This window comes from Solanum verrucosum, unplaced genomic scaffold (genome assembly GCF_900185275.1).
Source record: "Solanum verrucosum unplaced genomic scaffold, falcon-dt-bn FXZP01000277.1, whole genome shotgun sequence".
Lineage (NCBI taxonomy): Eukaryota > Viridiplantae > Streptophyta > Magnoliopsida > Solanales > Solanaceae > Solanum > Solanum verrucosum.
This window is the reverse complement of record NW_026019945.1, coordinates 1,407,515-1,427,231: the sequence shown is the minus strand read 5'-3', so window position 1 is coordinate 1,427,231 and position 19,717 is coordinate 1,407,515. Positions and strand designations below refer to the sequence as shown.

General features: G+C 31.9%; 2 protein-coding genes across 3 annotated transcripts; one reads left to right on the top strand and one right to left on the bottom strand.

Annotated features, from left to right (window-relative positions):
- Positions 1 to 9,036: 9,036 nt before the first annotated feature.
- LOC125807192 (protein HOMOLOG OF MAMMALIAN LYST-INTERACTING PROTEIN 5) lies at positions 9,037 to 13,901 on the top strand. 2 transcript variants are annotated; one of them, XM_049486925.1, is made up of 6 exons: positions 9,037 to 9,231; positions 9,524 to 9,624; positions 10,911 to 11,020; positions 11,535 to 11,610; positions 11,813 to 11,953; positions 12,818 to 13,901. In XM_049486925.1, exons 1-6 carry the CDS (start codon positions 9,138 to 9,140, stop codon positions 13,568 to 13,570), a joined length of 1,275 nt encoding a protein of 424 aa, XP_049342882.1. In that variant the 5' UTR covers positions 9,037 to 9,137; the 3' UTR covers positions 13,571 to 13,901. The 2 variants fall into 2 exon arrangements, with proteins under 2 accessions (XP_049342882.1, XP_049342884.1); XM_049486927.1 differs by lacking the exon at positions 9,524 to 9,624 and having other exon boundaries at positions 9,098 to 9,231.
- A 3,043-nt stretch (positions 13,902 to 16,944) lies between these two features.
- Positions 16,945 to 19,398, bottom strand: LOC125840324 (indole-3-acetate O-methyltransferase 1). The gene is made up of 4 exons (XM_049519285.1): positions 19,235 to 19,398; positions 18,125 to 18,544; positions 17,726 to 18,001; positions 16,945 to 17,439 (listed from the first exon to the last, which is right to left on the bottom strand). Exons 1-4 carry the CDS (start codon positions 19,355 to 19,357, stop codon positions 17,086 to 17,088), a joined length of 1,173 nt encoding a protein of 390 aa, XP_049375242.1. The 5' UTR covers positions 19,358 to 19,398; the 3' UTR covers positions 16,945 to 17,085.
- Between the last annotated feature and the right edge of the window lie 319 nt (positions 19,399 to 19,717).

Here is a 19,717-nt window from a genome sequence, read left to right as displayed (position 1 = left end):
TTTGTTATTTTGGTTGCAACGATGTATATATTGCTGAAGGAATGGATCTTCATGTCAATTCAAATTTCGTTCAAATTTAAATTTAAATATCATATCAGTTTGTTGCTACAATAGATTAGATTTTGAATTGATGTGTGCACTTGATTTTCTTATTCTTTAGCCCATTATAATAAAAAAAAAAGATCTACTAAAACATCTTCATCCATAATTTTAATTGAGGAATCAATAGAAATAAATAACTACAATAATAATAACAATAATAAATAGAATACTCACCATATGAAACTTCTACATATATTGTGGACAACATTTGTACTGATTTTTGAGAATCATGTCGTTGTTGCATATGGCAACATAAACAAAAACATATGAATCAGAAAGCAAATTCGATGACAATTTTAAGCAGAGATAATAAATTTGAATCTTTTGAAAATACTTACAGAGAAATTTTGATGATATTGTTGTTGAATGTTGGCATACAAACTAAATTTAACCTAAATAAAGTGGCAGTTTGTAAGGGATAAAATCAGTAATTTTTGTTTTTTTGCAACATGACAGTTATTTTAGGCAGTTTTTTTTTCCTAACTAATTTTGTTTCCGTTTCTTTGTTTAGGCGTTAGGGATAATAGATTTTTTAAAAAAAATTAAGAAATCAATTCAAAATAATTTATAATCTGATAACTACTGCAAGTTTAAATTTGAGTTCAAAATTAGACATGTATGCGTCATGTGCTTTATTTTTTATTTGTTTTGCTACGTCCAATTAAATAAGAATCACAAACGGTTTCAATTCAAATTTAAAATTAACTACATTAATTTTTATAATTTATTTATATTTATAACATCCTTCTCAATTTATTTTTATTTTATTTTATATTTGAAAACTGTGTGTGAAAATTTTTGTTACTATTTTTAAAAATAGGCATAAAAAGAAAATCGCAAAAATGTTTTTTTCTTTTCATGATTTGAAAACAAATTAAATAATGTATCTATAAAAAAAACTTTTAAAAATTGGTTCAAATCAAATGAATAGGGTTTGCTACTGCTTAAATGTAAATGCATGTTCTATTCTGTTTACAATTTTATTTAGTTTTTAAAAGAAACTGGCAAAATTAAATTGACAATCAAAAATTTTATTTTTATTTTTATTTTCAGATTTTAAAAAATATCTTATTAATATTTTGTTGATTAATTTTTAGAGTTTGTATATAAGTTGGAATGTAAAAGGAAGTTTTGAAACTGCATTTAAATTCTTATTGTGTTTTAAAATATTAATAAAGAAATATGGCAAAGGTTATAAATTTGTTTTTTTTTTTTAAATATTGAATATTTCCTACATTAAATGGTTTTAAAAAAATAAATTTAAAAGTTATATATTGAGGACATATGGAATTGTCGTTTTAATTTTAAAAAAAGTTTATAAATATGTTTTTTTTAAAGTCAGTGGTATATTAAAAAAATCAGTTTTTTACTAATTTATAAATTATATATTTTTTTAAACTAAATCTGTTTTCAAAAATTCTGACAGTTTTTTTAGAAATTGCAATTTTTATTTTTAGATTTTTTTATTTTAAATTAATTTTAATAATTCACAAATTCTTTTTTTGTGGTGCTGACACGTGACACTTTTTCTTCTCCTTTTATATATAGATAGACTATTATATATAGATAGATGTTACTTCTTATTTTTGTTCAACTTCTTAATGTTTTTATTTTTTTTGCGAAATCATAAAACTTACTACTAAAGGGATTAAAAGAGGAATAGTGTATTTTATTTACCTCAATTGAAAATTATTCAGTTAGTTAAAGTGCACTTTCATTTCCTCAATAATGGTTATATATGTGTTATATTATAACTTGGATCTATGTAAAACATAATGATTTATATATTTTTTAGAATTTTCCTTTGTTAGCTACGTATTGGTAAAGACGAAGTAAACCAACACCAACACAAATACCAATTTGTTGGTTAAGTTGATTTAATATTTTCTCTTCTCCATAGCCATAGCTACGTTAACATGGGAGGTGAAAAGCAGCCAAGTAATAAAAAGGTTTCGTAGATGACATGGTCATTGGCGGAGCCAGAATTTTCAATAAGGGGATTCAAAATCTGAAGAAGTAAACATACGAACTAGTAAGGGGGTTCGAGATCTATTATATAGATCTAAAAAATAATTTTAACCATGTATATATAGTAATATTTTCAGATGAACCCCCTAAAGACATGTTGGCTCTGCCTCTGACATGGTATTCGAGATAATTACAAGCTCATATCCAAATTCAAAGTAATTTCTGAAATTTTAACTTACAAAAATCTCTCAAATCAGTGCAATCCCAATACATAGCAAACAAATCGGATAGATTATATCTGATACATTAAACACAAATTCAGTTACCTTTTAAAAAGAAAAGGGAATATAAAATTGAATGTGAGTTCCCCAAATCACATTGATTTCAATCTCTTCCAAATCTTAACGGCTTCAATCAAATCAAAATTTAAATTTTCTTCTGTCAATTCTCTTTAATTATATATTTAAATTTCACATCATTCAAAACTTGTTAAAAGATTCATAAACGGAAAACATAAATTCATACCCAATTGATAAAGACAACATAATATGTCTATGTTATTGAAAACGAAAACATAAATTCGTACACAATTGATGAAAAAAGAAATCGATACTCCTTCACGGGGTGCCCTTTGTTCCGACTTCTTTGTGAGTTCTTGCCTCCTCGGCATACATACGCTTAATCGCTATTAAATCATCAATTATACGAAAACCTAGCATAAAAAGAATGGCATCGTATATCCATGTACGCCTTCGACTCCCACCACCGTATCCGCATCCACCAATATCCATATTGATTTCATCTCAAGCCATAATCATCGATTTGGAATTCACCCCAAAAACTACTCTATAATTTGATACTACACGAACACGATTAACCCCAAAAGCTCTATGATTTGATACTACACTCTTCAACCCAAGGCCAACACGATTGAATACTCCCATTGACATTCTCACAATAAACCTAATAACAATTTATTTTTTTATATATAACATGAATTTACTATTTGAATGAATAAAATAATACATATAATAATAATAATAATAATTTAGTCTTTTCTAAACATAGGAATCCTTATGAAACACAATAAAATAGGTAAAAATAAAAGAACAGTAGGACACACACAAGTTTAATTTAGAAGATTAAAAAATTTATTAAAAAAAACAAAAAGACACAATAATTTAAATTTTAAAAATACTGTCATACCCTTTCCCCTTCCCCACGTCATGATCCCACTAATCACACACACAAACACACAAATTAAAAATAAATCAAATTTCAATGTGTTCTAAATTAACTCTTTTTACTTGAGGAATTTACACATGTAGCGTGATTTATCGATCTTTAACATTCATCAATGAGCTAAGTTTATAAATCTCGCTCGTCATTCTTCTTTTTTTTTTCCAATCATATCTCTAACCTCTTTCACTTTAAACAAACACAAATGCATAATTTGAATTTGTGTTTGTATAAAACGAGAGAGATTGTATATACAAATACAAATATATATCTCTTCATCCTATACACTTATAATTATACAAATACAAATCTTCCTCTGTCAGTTCTCTTGTGATTGTATAAAGCGAGAGAGAGATTTGATATACAAATAAAAATGTTTTAACTCGATTCAATTATATACGAGTTCAAATTTTATGTAGATATACAATCACAATCATTGATACATATACATAGTAGTTACATATATACAATTATTTAACTGATATACATATACAATTCACCTCTCTCCACTCTCTTCCCTCTCTCGCTCGCCTCTCTCCTCTCTCTCTCAATCTTAATCTTGCTTGCCACTCTAGCCTAACACATAGAACATATACATATACAAAACAGAATTTTCATACACACAAATGAATTAGCGCCCAATTTATACAACCGCGATTTATACAAATCAGATGCTCCACAACAAATATAATTTGGCTATGGAGCGCAAATTGCAAAACTGTAGCTATATAGCGCTAATATGTTTATTATTTTTGCTATTCCTAAAATTTAATAAAATATTCCTAAATTCCTATAAGGGTGAGGGAATTTAAGTCTTCTTTTTTTAATATCCATAATTTAATTCTTTAGACTGTCTATTTATTAATTACTGACCATTTAAGTCCCATAATAATTTATTAGTCATTACATACAACCCACGTCTCATACAAAGCATAAGTAAAAAATTAAAATTTTACTAATGCCCATAATTTAATTCCTTTTACCGTCTATTTATTGATTAATTACTGACCATTTAAGTCCCATAATAATTTATTAGTCATTATATACAACCCACGTCTCACACAAACCATAAGTAAGTAGGGCTTTTTCATGGTTATGGTTATAAAATCAAATCGAACTGCAATTCGAATTAAACTGATTAAAAAATTGATATTTGGTTTGATTTGGTTTTAAATTTTGAAAAATCGATATTATTTGATTTGGTTTTGATTTCACTAAAAATTAACCGCAAAAATAGCCAAACCTAACCGCGAAGTTATAAATATAAATTTTGTAAATAAAGGGTATATGTGAGCTCATTTTGTAATGGTAGGGGTATATGTGAGCTGTTTGTATAACAGTAAGGGTATATATGAGCAGTGACGGATCCAGAAATTTTATTTCATGGGTGCTCAATTATTTTTAATTTGAAAATTGCTATATAAAGTGGGTGCTTAGTTAATAAATTTGAATGAATTATTAGATATTACAAACAAATATTAGTGTTTATTGCAAAAAGCAATGGGTGCTTAAGCACCCATAATCTATAACATACATCCGCCACTGTTAATATGAGCCACTTTCATAACGAGGGGCATATCAACTCCAAATGACAAAGTTGGGGGTATATCAGGCCTTTTTCCCTAAATAAAATATAAGTATTTTGATAAATTTTAATTAACTTAAGTCCTTAATTTTACTATTTTTTGATGCCCAACACTTAAATTTTATCCCAACTATTAAAACCTTAAGTCTAAATCCCTTAATATTCATTACTTTAAAGATCGTACTTTCTCTATTCTTTATAAAATTTTCTAACGCAACATTGAATAATTTAAAGCTCAAGCTAAAGAAGATGGTAATTGATTAGTTTTGATTATGAATTATTGGTTGTTTTTTTAGAAGTAATTTCTCAATATTTTAAGGTGTAATTTTATTGAAAAGTCTATTGATAAGATGTTAAGATCTCGAGAATATTAAACCAACTTTATGCTATTAATAATGAGATTTTTAGTTTCTGAAACTTGGTACATTGGATGAATCCCTTTGTTTGTGTAATAGCTTATTTGTGAATTATTCATGTATTAAGTGTTTGTGTCTATCGAGATGCGTATGTCCTCAACAAATTTATTACTTTTGAACCGAAAAAAACTAACCAAACCGACGGTTATTTTTTTGATCTGGTTTGGTTTTAGAAATTTAAAATTCGATTTAAATTGATTTGGTTTTGGTTCTAACTAATAACCAATCCAAACCGAACTATAAACACCCCTATAAGTAAGAAATTAAAATTTTACTATTTACTATTTAATTAATTATGTAATTATAGGACTTTTCAATTAAGTTTAGTTATGATTATTCATTTTAATAGAATATTAGTTTTTTGATAAAAGAATAAAATAACTATTCAACTTTTAAAGGACATTTTAGTAATTCAACTTTTGACTTAGAGTATTTCCACCTTTAGTAATATATGATATGATATGATAATGATTACCTTTCATAAAATATTTCAATAAATAAAATTAGGTTTATATTCATAATACCAACTGCATATATATAATACCAACTACATATACATTTAGTTTGAAGACATATACATTAGACTGTTTCATATTAAATATAAGAATCAAATGCTTCTTCGCTTGAAATATCGAGGTGAGTTTATTTGTCTAGTTTGTGTATCGAGGTGAGTTTGTTTGTCCAGTTTGTGTAGGGGAAGTGTTATACAAATTAACAAGGAAATGGGATTTGATTAGATGTTTGGATTGGATTAGCTGTTATTAGAAATCTCTTATGTGACTAGAAATTGGTTAAATCATTTATCATATGTTTAGTGTATTTAGCTAATTATCGTTGTTGCTGGTATAGGGGAAGTGTTATACAAATTAACAAGGAAATTGGATAAGCATTTGGATTGGATTAGATGTTTGGATTGGATTAGGTGTTATTAGAAATCTGTTATGTGACTAGAAATTAATTAAATCATTTATCATATGTTTAGTGTATTTAGCTAATTATCATAGCCAGCAGTTATTGTTCCTGTTTGAATATACTCTATTCTTGGATTTATTTTTTTAAAACAATTCTTCTAGCTTCTGATTTATTGAAACAATAAAACTATAGACAAACATTGGATGAATGACCAAACTATATAGGCTTTATATATTCATGTTTCTCCATTAGGACTCGTTTTATCCTTAGAATACCTGTTTAAACAAGTTTGTGTAGGGAAAGTATTATACAAATTAACAAGGAAATTGGATAAGCATTTGCATTGGCCAACCAAAATTAGTAAATTGAATTTTCAACGAAACAAACAATGAACTCAATTAAGTACTAAATCTAGCGATGAAATATGTGAATACGAGTACAGTAATCTCTGGTTCGTCGAACTATCTTCACCGACATCTCCATCGTCATAGTCATAGTCATCTCCATCGTCATCTTCATCTCCATCTCCATCGTTATCTCCATCTACATATCCATCTACATACATCCTCCAAATATTGACGTCTCTTCAGAAAAAATGGAAGTTCAATTCCAAAATGTAGTGATACAAAGGGTGGCATGGTATGATATAATACGGTATTGAAAACTTCCGTTCAGTAATTTTGGTTCTCATTCTCTTAATAATACTATATCATTACCGTATCAAATTAATATGATGTTTTGTAGTATGGTAAATTGGTAATTATAATTCGTTCGACTTTGACATACATGGGCAGAAAATTCTAAAATACAATGAAAATAAATATTAGATGTGACAACTAGATATTATCCTTGGATCATTTAGACAGTAATTTTTTTCCTAGTTACAGCGTGAACAGTCGCAAGTTTACAAATTTGATCAAATTCTATCTTCTTATGTGCTTTCAAAAGACCTCTAGTGTAGGTCTAAAGGAATATGTAGTGTCATGGTTTGAATTGATAGACTCTAGAGTTCTTGAGTTCAAGTCTTAAAAATGAAAATTGATTATATTTTATTTTTTTTAGTGCAACTAGACAAATTAATCTGGCTAGTGGGTTAGGAATATCGGGTAGCTTAATCAAAAATAAAAAAATTGCTGGAGTAAAAATGTCAAGAACTATTTCAATTGTTCACCAGAGTTCAAGAATGCAAGACCTTGTTACCGTGCATAGATTTTGTCGTATGATTTGATGGAGTATCTATTATAATATCTAGGACCAAGATTATATTTATATATAAAAAATATATTTATATATTAAATTCAACATATTGTTAATACATAAAATTTATTTACATACATGTAAAATTATTCGATTCTATTTGAGATTTTTCTTTTATTATTATAAATTAAAAGGATCATCTCAATTGTTCGAGACAGTTATACGATTCAATAAAAATGTATAATTTTATTTAGGGAAAAGGGTCAAAAATACCCCTCAACTTTGTTTTATTGGTTGACTATGCCCTTACCGTTAAACTAAAGTTATTTTACTCTTTCCGTTATTAATTTCACCATTTATACCCCTGTGTTGACGGAAAGCCCCAAATTGACCAAAATATATCCGATTTTAATTGAAATTTCCCGATTATCTATTTTAACCCAAACCCAAACCCAAACCCGACCCAACTAACTTAACCCAAACCTTCTTCAACTCCTGTCTCTAAAGCAAAAGCTCAAGAACTTGTCCACCTTCAAAGGTCCATACTTGCCCAACAAAGCACCCATCATCTTCTCCTAAAACCCATCTCCTTTGAGAACCCAAATCGGCAAGAACTCATATCGGAAAGCAAAAATGATGCACATGACCTTTTATTGAGGTAAAAAAGTGACCTTTTTGTTTGATTTCTGGAGAACTGAACTCTGCCGCCACCGCCACTAGCGTCGCGGTAAATGCTCCTCTTCTTTACACTTTTCGACCGTCGGTGGTAAGTGAAACTCGGCGAGATTCGCTACGGCGATCGTTTTTGGGATCAATTCGGCATTGGTTATATGCTTATGTTGGCTGCTCGGCGTTTTTGTGGCTATCGTTCTGGGCTTGGCAATCTTATATTTTCTATTTAGGATCGATGAGGATGATGTCAGCGTTGATAATCCATGTGCTTGTGCTTGATATATGATATTAGTTAATGGATTTGGTTGTTGTATTTACGAATACTGATGCCTTTTTTGCATTAAAAAAAGTTTGAAATCTTGTTTTTCAAAGAGAACACTAAGCTTGAAAAATCAGATTGAAACACTTTTGATCTTGTGAATTTGCTTCGTTATTTTGGGAGGGTAGATTCTAATGAAGATCAATTATGTTAAAGTAAAAAGGATTGAATCGACAAGCTAATGATCCACAAGAATATATGTTGTTGCAAATGTATGAAGTTTTTATGGAGTAAAGAGATGAAAATATTTTTCTTATTCAGGGAGGAAGAAGAAATTGATTTTGGGATTTAATTTGGGTGAGTTTTGTTTTGTGGGTTGGATTCAAATTTGGGTAAAAAAGATGAAATCGGGTAATTTCAATTGAAATTGGATAATTTTGGTCAATTTGGATTTTTCATCCAATTGAGGGGTATAAATGTTGAAATATGTAACGACAAGGATAAAAATAACTTTAGTTTAACGATAAGAGTATAGTCAACCAATAAAATGAAGTTGTGAGGTATTTTTGACCCTTTTACCTTTTATTTATATGGATTTTTCATATTTTTTTACACCCTTACTCGAACAACAAAAAAAAAAACATTCCTTATTTGAGAAGCGAAGGGCAATTTCATTAGAAATATCAATATAAAACCTGACGTCGTTTAGCTCAAGAGTATTCGTCGTACAAGGAAGCCATTGTTAAAGCACTGAAGTTTTTATAAATCGAAGCTCGTAGAAGTGGCGATGTCGAAGGATAACGAACCAGCAAAGCTCCTATTACCTTACCTTCAACGCGCCGATGAGTTGCAGAAACACGAACCTCTCGTCGCCTACTACTGTAACTCCTTTTAATCATCCTAAACCCTATTTTCATTTCGTCATGTTGAATTTGGTGAAAATTTGTTTAATTTGGACTTTGATTATGTTGAATTTGGTTAAAATTTGTTTGATTTGGACTTTGATTATGTTGAATTTGGTTAAAAGTTGTTTAATTGGGATTTTGATCATGTTGAATTATATTAAAAGTTGTTTAATTGGGACTTTGATCATGTTGAATTTGGTTAAAATTTGTTTGATTGGGACTTTGATAATGTTGAATTTGGTTAAAAGTGGTTTAATTTTTTGTGCAGGTCGATTGTATGCTATGGAGCGAGGATTAAGGATTCCTCAAAATGAGCGTACAAAAACCACTAGTTCCATCCTTGTTTCGCTTATAAATCAACTTGAGAAGGTTCTTTTATTTTTTCTTCATGAGCTGAATACCCAAATATTTCTTGTCTGTAAGATTGATTCATGAAATAATTAGTACTATTTGAATTTCTTCTTTTCAATTGAATGCTGAGCATAACCCCTTAACCCCTTCCTTCAGTTGTTTTGTTAGCCTTGATTATTGTATTTCTTTGTTGTTGTTAGCCATCGTCTTTTTTTTTTTTTATGACAAGGGAAACCGCAGCCGCTACCCACGCACCCAAAGGTAAAAGCCCCGCTCCTATGCAATAGCTCGCAAACCACATAGGAGAGGTAACCCGCACTAGGCAAGCCCGGTGCGACGAGCTCGACCGAGAAGGCAAACCCCTTGCTTTCGCTGGCAAGAGGTTTCGAACTTGAGACCTCCAACATGAAAGTCCCAATCCCAAACCACTGGGCCACCCCGAAGGGTGTTAGCCATCGTCTTCATTTACGTTATTTTTCCCTATTCTACTTTGGACTGTTTTTCTTATCTTGAAATGAGGGTCTATCGGAGACAGCTTCTCTACCTCTAAGGTAGTGGTAAGGTCTACGTACATTCTACCCTCCCCAGATCCTACTTTGCGGGGATTACACTGGGTTTGTTGTTGTTGTTGTTCGTGCTTGTTGCCACTGTTGTCTTTTTCATTTGTATTTGAGCCAAGGGTCTATTGGAAACAGCTTCTCTACCTTCTCATGGTAGGGATGAGGTCTGGTTCACACTACCCTTCCTTGACCCCCACCTGTGGGATTACGCTAGGTTTATTGTTGTTATTGTTTTGCTGAGCATAACGCCTGTCTACCTGAGCTTCTAGAGTATAGTTGAGCTGAAATCTGGAGGAAATATTGGCAGCTAGTGTAAAGATAGTCTAATGATGAATTATCTAATAAATACTGAAAGAAGATTCATATTGCTGGACTCCAAGTATTTTGGGATTGAGGAATAGTTGATTAATTGATTGACAAATGTTTAAACATTGAGAACATTTTGTTAATTTTTATTCTTTTTTTCTTCGTCAATTGAATACCAAGATATTTCTTGTAGAAATATAGTTGGGTTGTGGGTGTTGTGAGATTTTGATGAAATATTTAGCATCTGAATTTCTCTGTTGCAATTGAACATTCTTCTGCTTGTATTGGCCACGCTAATCTTTTAGAAGCAAAACATTTTCTAGTCTGGCTGAATGGTTATCACTATGTGAGCTTGTAGCTAGAGAGCTGTTTGATGTTTATGTTGGATGTGTCCTTTTCGTCTTCTTATGCGTCATCTTTGTTGCCTTCTTTCTACAGGATAAGAAGTCACTGACATTGGGGCCTGATGATCATTTGCATGTGGAGGGATTTGCCTTGAATGTTTTCGCAAAGGCTGACAAACAAGATCGAGCTGGGCGAGCAGACTTGTATGGACTTTGTCAATTGAGTGACTTGCAACTTTTGCTTTGCACTTGCATCATTCTTCTTATATGGAATCAGTAGTACTACCTTTTCATTGACTAATAATATCTTGACTGCATGGTTTTTTTTGCAAATAAAAAAAGGAAAGGAAACCATCTTGGCTGCTTTATCTGGTTTAAATCTGTCATCCTCATGCTGCATGGAATAAGACACAGTTAAGATTAGGATGTTAACTGGTACTAGCTTTTCTCCAGCATCTGTTTTGATCTCTTTCAACTAGATAGCTTTAGCTTCATATCTAGAGTTTGCTGTCTTTCCCCTTCCTCTTCGGTTAATTAGTTGAAAAGTTTGATATGGTGGCTGCTTCTGACCTTAGCTATGCTCATCGATTATCAAAGTCATGTTTAATTGATGATACTAATGTAAATGATGTTAGTAATAATATTTGTTGAAGCATTGAAGCTTGTTTGTCGATTGATGGTTAGGAATTTCTTTGCAATGACTGACTGATTTCTACAGGAATACAGCAAAGACGTTTTATGCTGCGAGTATCTTCTTTGAGATCCTTAATCAGTTCGGTGAACTCCAGCCTGATGTGAGTTTCAATTATATTGTGACAAGCTTTGATCAATTTTTTTCTCTCCCTTAGCTTTTATTTACTTTTCTATGATGATAATTGAAAATACATTATTTCTTTTCATCTGTATGGTCTCATGTATTTTATATGTATAAGAAAATATGTTTAGTGATATGGGCTCTGTTTGCCAGATTGGTTGACCTCTTATATTTATTATCAGCTTGAGCAGAAGCAGAAGTATGCAGCTTGGAAGGCAGCAGACATAAGGAAAGCTTTGAAAGAAGGAAGGAAGCCTGTACCAGGCCCTCCCGGTGATGAAGGAGATACTTCAGAGTTGTCCAGTGCACCAAGTGATACATATGTAGGTTTCATCCTTGTCGTAATTTGTTTCCTAGTGTATTATTCTTTCTCAAAAAGTTTTGGGAGGCAGAGTAGTTATGGTCATACGTTACATCAACAACGACAACATAACCAGTGTTATCCCACAAGTGGGATCTGGGGAGGGTGGTGCATACGCAGCCTTACTCCTACCTTGTGAAGGTAGAGAGGCTGTTTCCCACAGACCCTCAGCTCAAATAACACACATGGTCGTACGTTGCACTGATTAGTTGTTGCATTTGTGAAAACAGACCTTTCTTTATTGATAAGTTTGAATGTGACCTTTCTTTCTGGAGCTGCTTATAACAGAAAGTAGATGGAAAACAATGGGACATATGGGGGGCTACTTCTATCCTTTCTGAAGTGTAATCTAAAAGATCTTATAACACTGTCATTTGAAGGAAAGCCTTAAAGTAGACATTCAAAATTTCTTGTTTTTAGGATCAATGACGGGCTCTTTACCTTAGTGTGTGTTTCCCTGTTAACACTTCAATATATTGAGTTTTGAGCTTTAAACATGTGGCTGTCAAATTGCTTAGATTCTTGCTTGAAATAATTAGTTTCTTTCAAGAGCATCAGAAGACATAATAATTGCAAGCTACTATTAAAGCTAATGTTTAGTTCATTTCTTTTGTTGGACAATGTTGTCCCCATTAACTAGTTCAGTACAGTTTTTGGATTTGAGACATTGTATTTCAGGCAAACAATGTTCTCCCGCACTTTTTTTCTTTAGTAATTAGACTCCTGTAACTTTGCATTTCCTTGATGCCTGTCTATGGAACACATTACTCCATCAAAATAAATAATTGCAGGCTATTGTTGCTAACCGCCTATGGCATCATTGCAGGATCTTCAATCTAGTAGAACTGATTCAATCATCAAACCTGCACCAGAATCAGATTCGTCCAATCACATGTATGACGGCGTACAGTATTCTGCAAATAGACCGTCTCCTCCAGCAGCCACCCCACCACCACCTCATTTACACACCCCTCCACCTCCTTCACATATCCCTCCATCACCTCCAGCAGCCACCACACAGTCACCTCCTTCACATTTCCCTCCATCACCTCCTTCCTATCCTGGTGCCGAGTATCCTTCTCATAATTTTCAGCAGCCTCCACCTGTTGATGCATCTGAAAATTCTTCTTACCCTCAGCCGTATCACCATCAACCATATGCGCAAGAACCACAGTCTCACTTGCCACAGCCACACTACCCTTCACAATTCCCCAATTTCCAATCCTATCCTAGCTTTTCTGAGAGCAGTCTTCCTTCTGCACCATCACATTACCCTTCTTACTACCAAGGCGCTGATGCTTCGTATTCCACATTGCCTGCATCTAACACTGCAAACTATCCATCAAGCACTCAATACAACTCAAATGAGAGAAATGGGTCTGCATCAGAAGTTGCAGCTGCTCCTGTGAAAACATACGCATACGATAGCAATTACCAGCCCCCTCCTGAGAAAATAGCTGAAGCACACAAGGCTGCAAGGTTTGCTGTCGGAGCTCTGGCATTTGATGACGTCTCTATCGCTGTAGATTACCTCAAAAAATCACTTGAGTTGCTGACAAACCCATCAGCTGATCAATGAAGTTTATTGTGCTAAACAGCTGGACTAATCAAGTGTGTAAACATTTTTCTGCTGTGTTTTCACTATTTGATTTATTTGTAGATTGTGGTTTTCATCGATTGCTCTACCGTTTTATGTTGAAACAGTGTTGCGGTTATGTATACGTCTACGAGTCCCATCATCTTTTTTATTCAGAGAGCTAATATAGATGTGGTGATTCTGTACTTCAATTTGTTTGATGAACTATGTTCTTTGGAATATTCATCAATTTGATTGCACCTAGAAAAGAAACAAGAGAAATATATCTCCATAGTACAAGGAGAGTATCATAGTAATGCACAAATTTTAGTCATCTTGAGCTGTGAGTTGGAGCTAAGTTGTTAAGTAAATAAAAGTGTTTTCTCAAACGCCTGAAGCGTTTAAATGAGAATTCAACTGGTATTAGTTGTGCTCACGACCACGCATATTGTATTTCTAATAGTTTAAGCTTTTCGATGAGATTATAATTAAGTCGATGCATTAATGCAACTAACATTTATCAGTCTTGTCCTTGTTATTATCAAGTTCTATGTTTATCATCAAACCTCATTTTTCATTTTGGGTATTATTAATACCTCCAAGGAAAAAACAATATTTTGAGAAAACACTTTTATTTACTTAACAACTTAGCTCCAACTCACAGCTCAAGATGACTAAAATTTGTGCATTACTATGATACTCTCCTTGTACTATGGAAAAAACAATATTTTTTTTCTAGTGTAAAAACATAGACTAATCAAATTACTTTTCTACATTTCTTAGTTGAGGAAAACTATATATAACTGTTAATCATCCATATAAAACTCACTCTTTCTCAATTACTTTCTATAGGTACAAATTCTTGATTTTTTTTTTCTACAAGTCATGGGTGCAAGTACTCTTTGTGGTTTTGGACAAATCAGTCTAAAATGCCTTTGGACATCAATGAAGAAGAAAAAAAGACAAAATCATTCACACCAAAGAGAAAATCAACATCATCATAATCAGAAGAAGAAAAATAAATTCTTGAAGGATGCTACTAATAGTAGTAAAAATGATTTTGTGACATTAGAGGAATGTTTATTGGCTTCACCAGGGTCCAATAAACAATCCTCTAACAAAGTTTATCCTTCACTTGGAGGATTATTATCTTACAATAATAGTAGTTGTGGTACTAATAATGTTGAAGTTATTAGCTATCAAAAAAATAATAGTTGTAGTACTAATGCAGTTGTTGAAGGAATTAAAGATCAAAGAGAAGATAATTGTTCTTCAATTTGTAGAAGCCAAAGTGGAAAATTGAAGAAAAAAGTGAGTTTTAGATATCCTGAGGTGGCTGATGTATTCATATTGGACCATTGAATATATAATAATGTTATGCCACTATGATCACTGGCTACAATCAATAGCTTTTTACCGACTTCTGTCTCTGTTATTGTTTTGAGCCTTGAATACAAAAAAAATCTGATAGATAATATTATCTCCAAATGAACCTTATTCGGTATAAATTCAAATTAGTCAGACTTAAAAAATAAAAGATCGTCTCCTTCACCAGTTTTTTTTCCTTTTTATTTTTTTTTGGGGGGGGGGGATGAAGGAGGGACAAGTATAGTCAATTACTTGGGCACGTCATCTTTGGAAATTCTATATGGATAGAAACAAGAAACTGATTTACTTGCAGCTTGTTTATAGGTGTTACTTATTGTATTGTTAGTTTAAATATAATGTTATTTTGATTGTGTTTTAATTTTTGTTGTATTATATCATAATATATATCACTACATTATGATGAAAAATCTCATTTTATGTAACGATTGATTTAATTTAATTGGTGTCATTATCTTCTTCTTTTTTCTTCTCGTTTTATTCTTACTCATTATCTAATAATCTTATTTTATTCTTTAATTACCTAACCTTTTTATAATAATTCTTTAGATCACATATCACATATCTTTAGTTTAAGATAACATATAACATTCATTTAAAAAAATAATCATATCGAAATAAAAGCAAATCGCTAGTAGTAAACTAGTAATGGCTTTTATTAGAAAAGGCAGGGAAAAATGTTGTCATGCATGCATATATATCATTGTCAAGAAGAGACAAAATAGAAAAGAAAATGAGACAACTTACTGAATTACCAATTTTAATTATTAATGTTATATGTCACTTCATTTTCCTAAAAAAATAGCATGTCCCTTAACTTATTATAACTTGCGAAATGTCTTTACCTTTCCAATTTTTTGTCGGACAATTATATAAAAAATGGAGTACCTAAACATTATTTATAAAAGACAAAGAAAAGTTTAAAAAAAATTCTGTTCTATTTATGTGTCATTACTTTTATATCACACAACTTTAGCAAATTACTTGGCCTCATTCATTTTGGCGCAAGAGCGTTTGATCAATGAGCTATATATAATTATCGTTAAGAAGAAAAGGTTGACGATACTTCAATACGTTTAGTTTGATCAAAATCTATCTTAATTTGACCCTTTAATCAAGTAGTACTTTTTCTTTAGCTAAATTGCTCAAAGACATCTGAATCCCAATTGACTTCTCAGAAATTTCATAAAATGAGCTTCCTAGAGATCTCAATGATCAAACTTCGCATGAATTGCTAAGTACTTTTTTTTCTTATTTGTTGTTCGATATTTGTGTTGGAATCTGACTAAACTCAAATTTGCGCTAGAAAGTCTTATATTTGGGATAAAACACTCTCTAACAAAAATAATTACATATATAATCAAAGAGACTCAAACTCGAGATATCTTATTACGAATAAATGAGTACTTACCACTCAACTAAAATTCATGTTGGTCATCATTTATTTTTTTGTCTCACTGTAAATCACTCTCTAAGGAACAAAACTGTAGTGGGAGTTTGGGCAAAGTATTCATGGTTTTGGTTTTGGATTTATCAGGCAAAATGAAAGCAGGGCCCTAGTATTGTACTCTTATATCCACTACACAACTAGTAATTAAAATCATCAATTTTATTTTTGCCTGAATAGGAATTTTTTTTTTATAGACTATATATTGTAATTTGTACTCTACCTTACTTGTGAGAGGTTAGGCATCACTTTTTTTATCTAGAATTTTTCCTTTTTTAATCAGTGATTTCGAATTCGAGACAATAAAAAAATCATAGTAAAGAGCATTTATTCCGTTAAGGGCCTTACATGATGTGATTTTGGATTTGAATTCTAAAGATATATTCGAACCAAATGTCAGAGTCAAGCTAGACAGTCATTTGAGGGAGGAACAAAAATGAAACAAAATTAACAATGCGAGATTTTCATAGATCGAAAAATTAAACAAATGACAAGTATCTAAGGTTTGTTCAGATCACAAATTTAAACATCTAATTTTCCAACCATATATTATCAACCAAACCAAACTACAAGTCAGTCTTAATTTCTCTAACAATATTTCATTCTAATAGATTGAGAGACATATAGACTTTCACTAGAGCCCCTTTGTCTCTCTTTTGAAAATTCTAATTAAACATTCAAATCTCTACACAAGAGAAAGTGAAGCAACAATATGAAAAAACTGCAGATTCTGAAGAAGCTCTTTTGCATGACACGTGGCTCGTTCCTCCACTCTGGTGAACAGCTCATCACTGAGCTGTTCACCAATGTGGGCATCGACGAGCACCCCACTAACACTCCTACAGCTGTTAGCTAGTGCTCGTCCTATTTCAGCCGCGTCGTCTGGATGGCTAACCACAAGAGGGCTTCCTCCCCTAAAAACTTGAAGATTGTTAATTTTGAATGAGCCATTTGCTTCTACCACTTCTTTGAAATCTTGAATGCTTGGTGCATACACTGGAATATTGAACTTGTCCCTTTTCTCACTAGTAATTAGGCCCTGTAATTCATACAAAAAAAAAAACATTATTAGGGATGACAAATGAACGAATTAGACTATGTTACTAAAAAATAAGTTAAATTTTCTATATCTAATATTTAATTATTATTTTTTTCATTTAACCATCTATATCTGAAACGTACGACATATTCAGCCTTGTTAAGTTTTCAGGTTGAGTAGGTCCACTACAAAATAAAGGAGTACTCTCTATCAAAACGTCTGTTTTTTTTTTCTTGGGCTTTAAACCCGAGACTTCTAGTTGAAGAAATACGAACATGATGTTTACCTCTTGGACAAGATCATCCCAAGCATCTTGAAAGTGGGTCCCAAAGAGAAGCCCAGCCCCACCTTGATCAGTAGGATCCACAGAAGTCCTACCCAAACAAGCTAAAAACATAGAACCACCCCTCTTCATTTCTTTGGACCTACATCCCAAAAAATAAGCCAAATCTGTCTGAAATTGTTTTCTGTATGCATTTGCTGTGCTCTCATTTGCTCCATGTATGTAAATTTTCCCTTTGTTATATGCTGCAGATCTCTTATCCAACACTATCTCCGGCACCTGTATCCAGATGAATTGTTAAACAAAGGTAATTTGGACCACGAAGATAAAATAAAAGTGAAAAATTGAACTGATTCTGTTACTAAATACGAGTGCATATAATTTAAACTCAAAAGTTTTTACCTGAGAGAGCCAATGCAGAGAGAATGCAGAATAGAAAACGTCGATAGATCTGGCCGGAAAAAGACGCCGGTAAAAGGAACCAGGAACGCCGGCGGCGAAATAAGAGCGGTGGCTATTAGAAGCTAAGCATTCTTCCATACTTCCACAGCCATTATTAGCTAAAGGCGGTAGCAATTGAAACAGAGTGTTGAAATCGTTCGACGGTAGATCGGAGAAGAAAGCTGAAAATTCCGGTGGCTCTTGTCCGATGGCTTCGTAACGCTTGCTCATGTGTTCGACGATTACGTCGATAATGAAAATTGTGTTGCTACCGCAGGAACAGCCTAAATCGGCGATTACGAATGGAATCTCCGGCGAGTTTAGCTGAACTCCGTCGAGAGTATCTTTCAATAAGTGTAGCATTGATCGTGCATGTTGCCCCTGAATAATATGACAATAACACAAGGTTCAATTTTATATTATGGAATAATAGAAGGACTCGTTTTTGCAAATAATCTAAAATTACTACTTTGGAACTAGACTTCTAGCTATGAATTCAACAGAACTCGATAGCTTTAAGTGGAAATTATGTACTAAATAAGTTTAGCGAACTACTTTTTCTAGAATCCACAACTCATACACTCGAAAATTTAGCTTCGTTACAAAACTTTGAGCATCACTTGGGAAAAAAAAAGATTTTAGAGTTTAGGCAGAAGATATATGTATATTTGGTTTAAACTTTAATGTCAAGACAAACAAACGAAAGTTCAGGATGAAGCCGTATGAGATGGAAGTCTCGAGTATATGATTCTCCAATTAGAAGGAAATAGCTACCGATTAGAGTTTTGATCAACTACCATATGAGATATACGAAAGTCTCATGTGGTATCTACGAAAGTCTCAACATTAGATTCGATTCTCATCATCTCTTTTTCGTTAGAAATAAATATATTTTTTTCAAAAAGATCTCATCATTGCATAACTCGTTCTATTTTTTTCTCACTAAATTTAATTGTTAGCACTTAAATTACTCAAACTTAAATATTCATCTAAATTAGAGGAAAATTAATTTTACAAAATTAGAAAAAATACTTGAAAGTGATAACTAAATACTCAAAAAAGAATATGGACCTGAGCTTGAGAGTTATTGACATAGCTAGTTTCTCCTTTGCCTCCCTTCATACTAAGCATTCTTTCAAGTTTCAAGTTTGAAACAACAACATTATTGTTATTATTGTCTCCTAAAGGTGCCATATTGTCTCTAATGTTATGCTAGTGAGCAAAGAGAACTATATGGAATGTGTTGAGGATAAAAATGACAAGAGATAGAGTAGGTATATATAGAGGTTGATGAGTTGTGTTGCACTAGTTTGGATACATAATAATTAAAGATTATGCCTATTTATGCAATATTTTGAAACATAAAGGTTAAAGTATAGACAAAAAATAAAATAAAGGTGGTGAATTGAATTTGGTATTGGGGTGGAGTGGAGAGGTGGGTGGGTGGTGGTTAAAAGTGTAAGAGAATTCAGTATATTTGTTCTCTTAAATATTGATAAAATTTCATTTTGATCCTAGTATTTTGAAAAAAGTAAATTTATGAACTATTTTTTA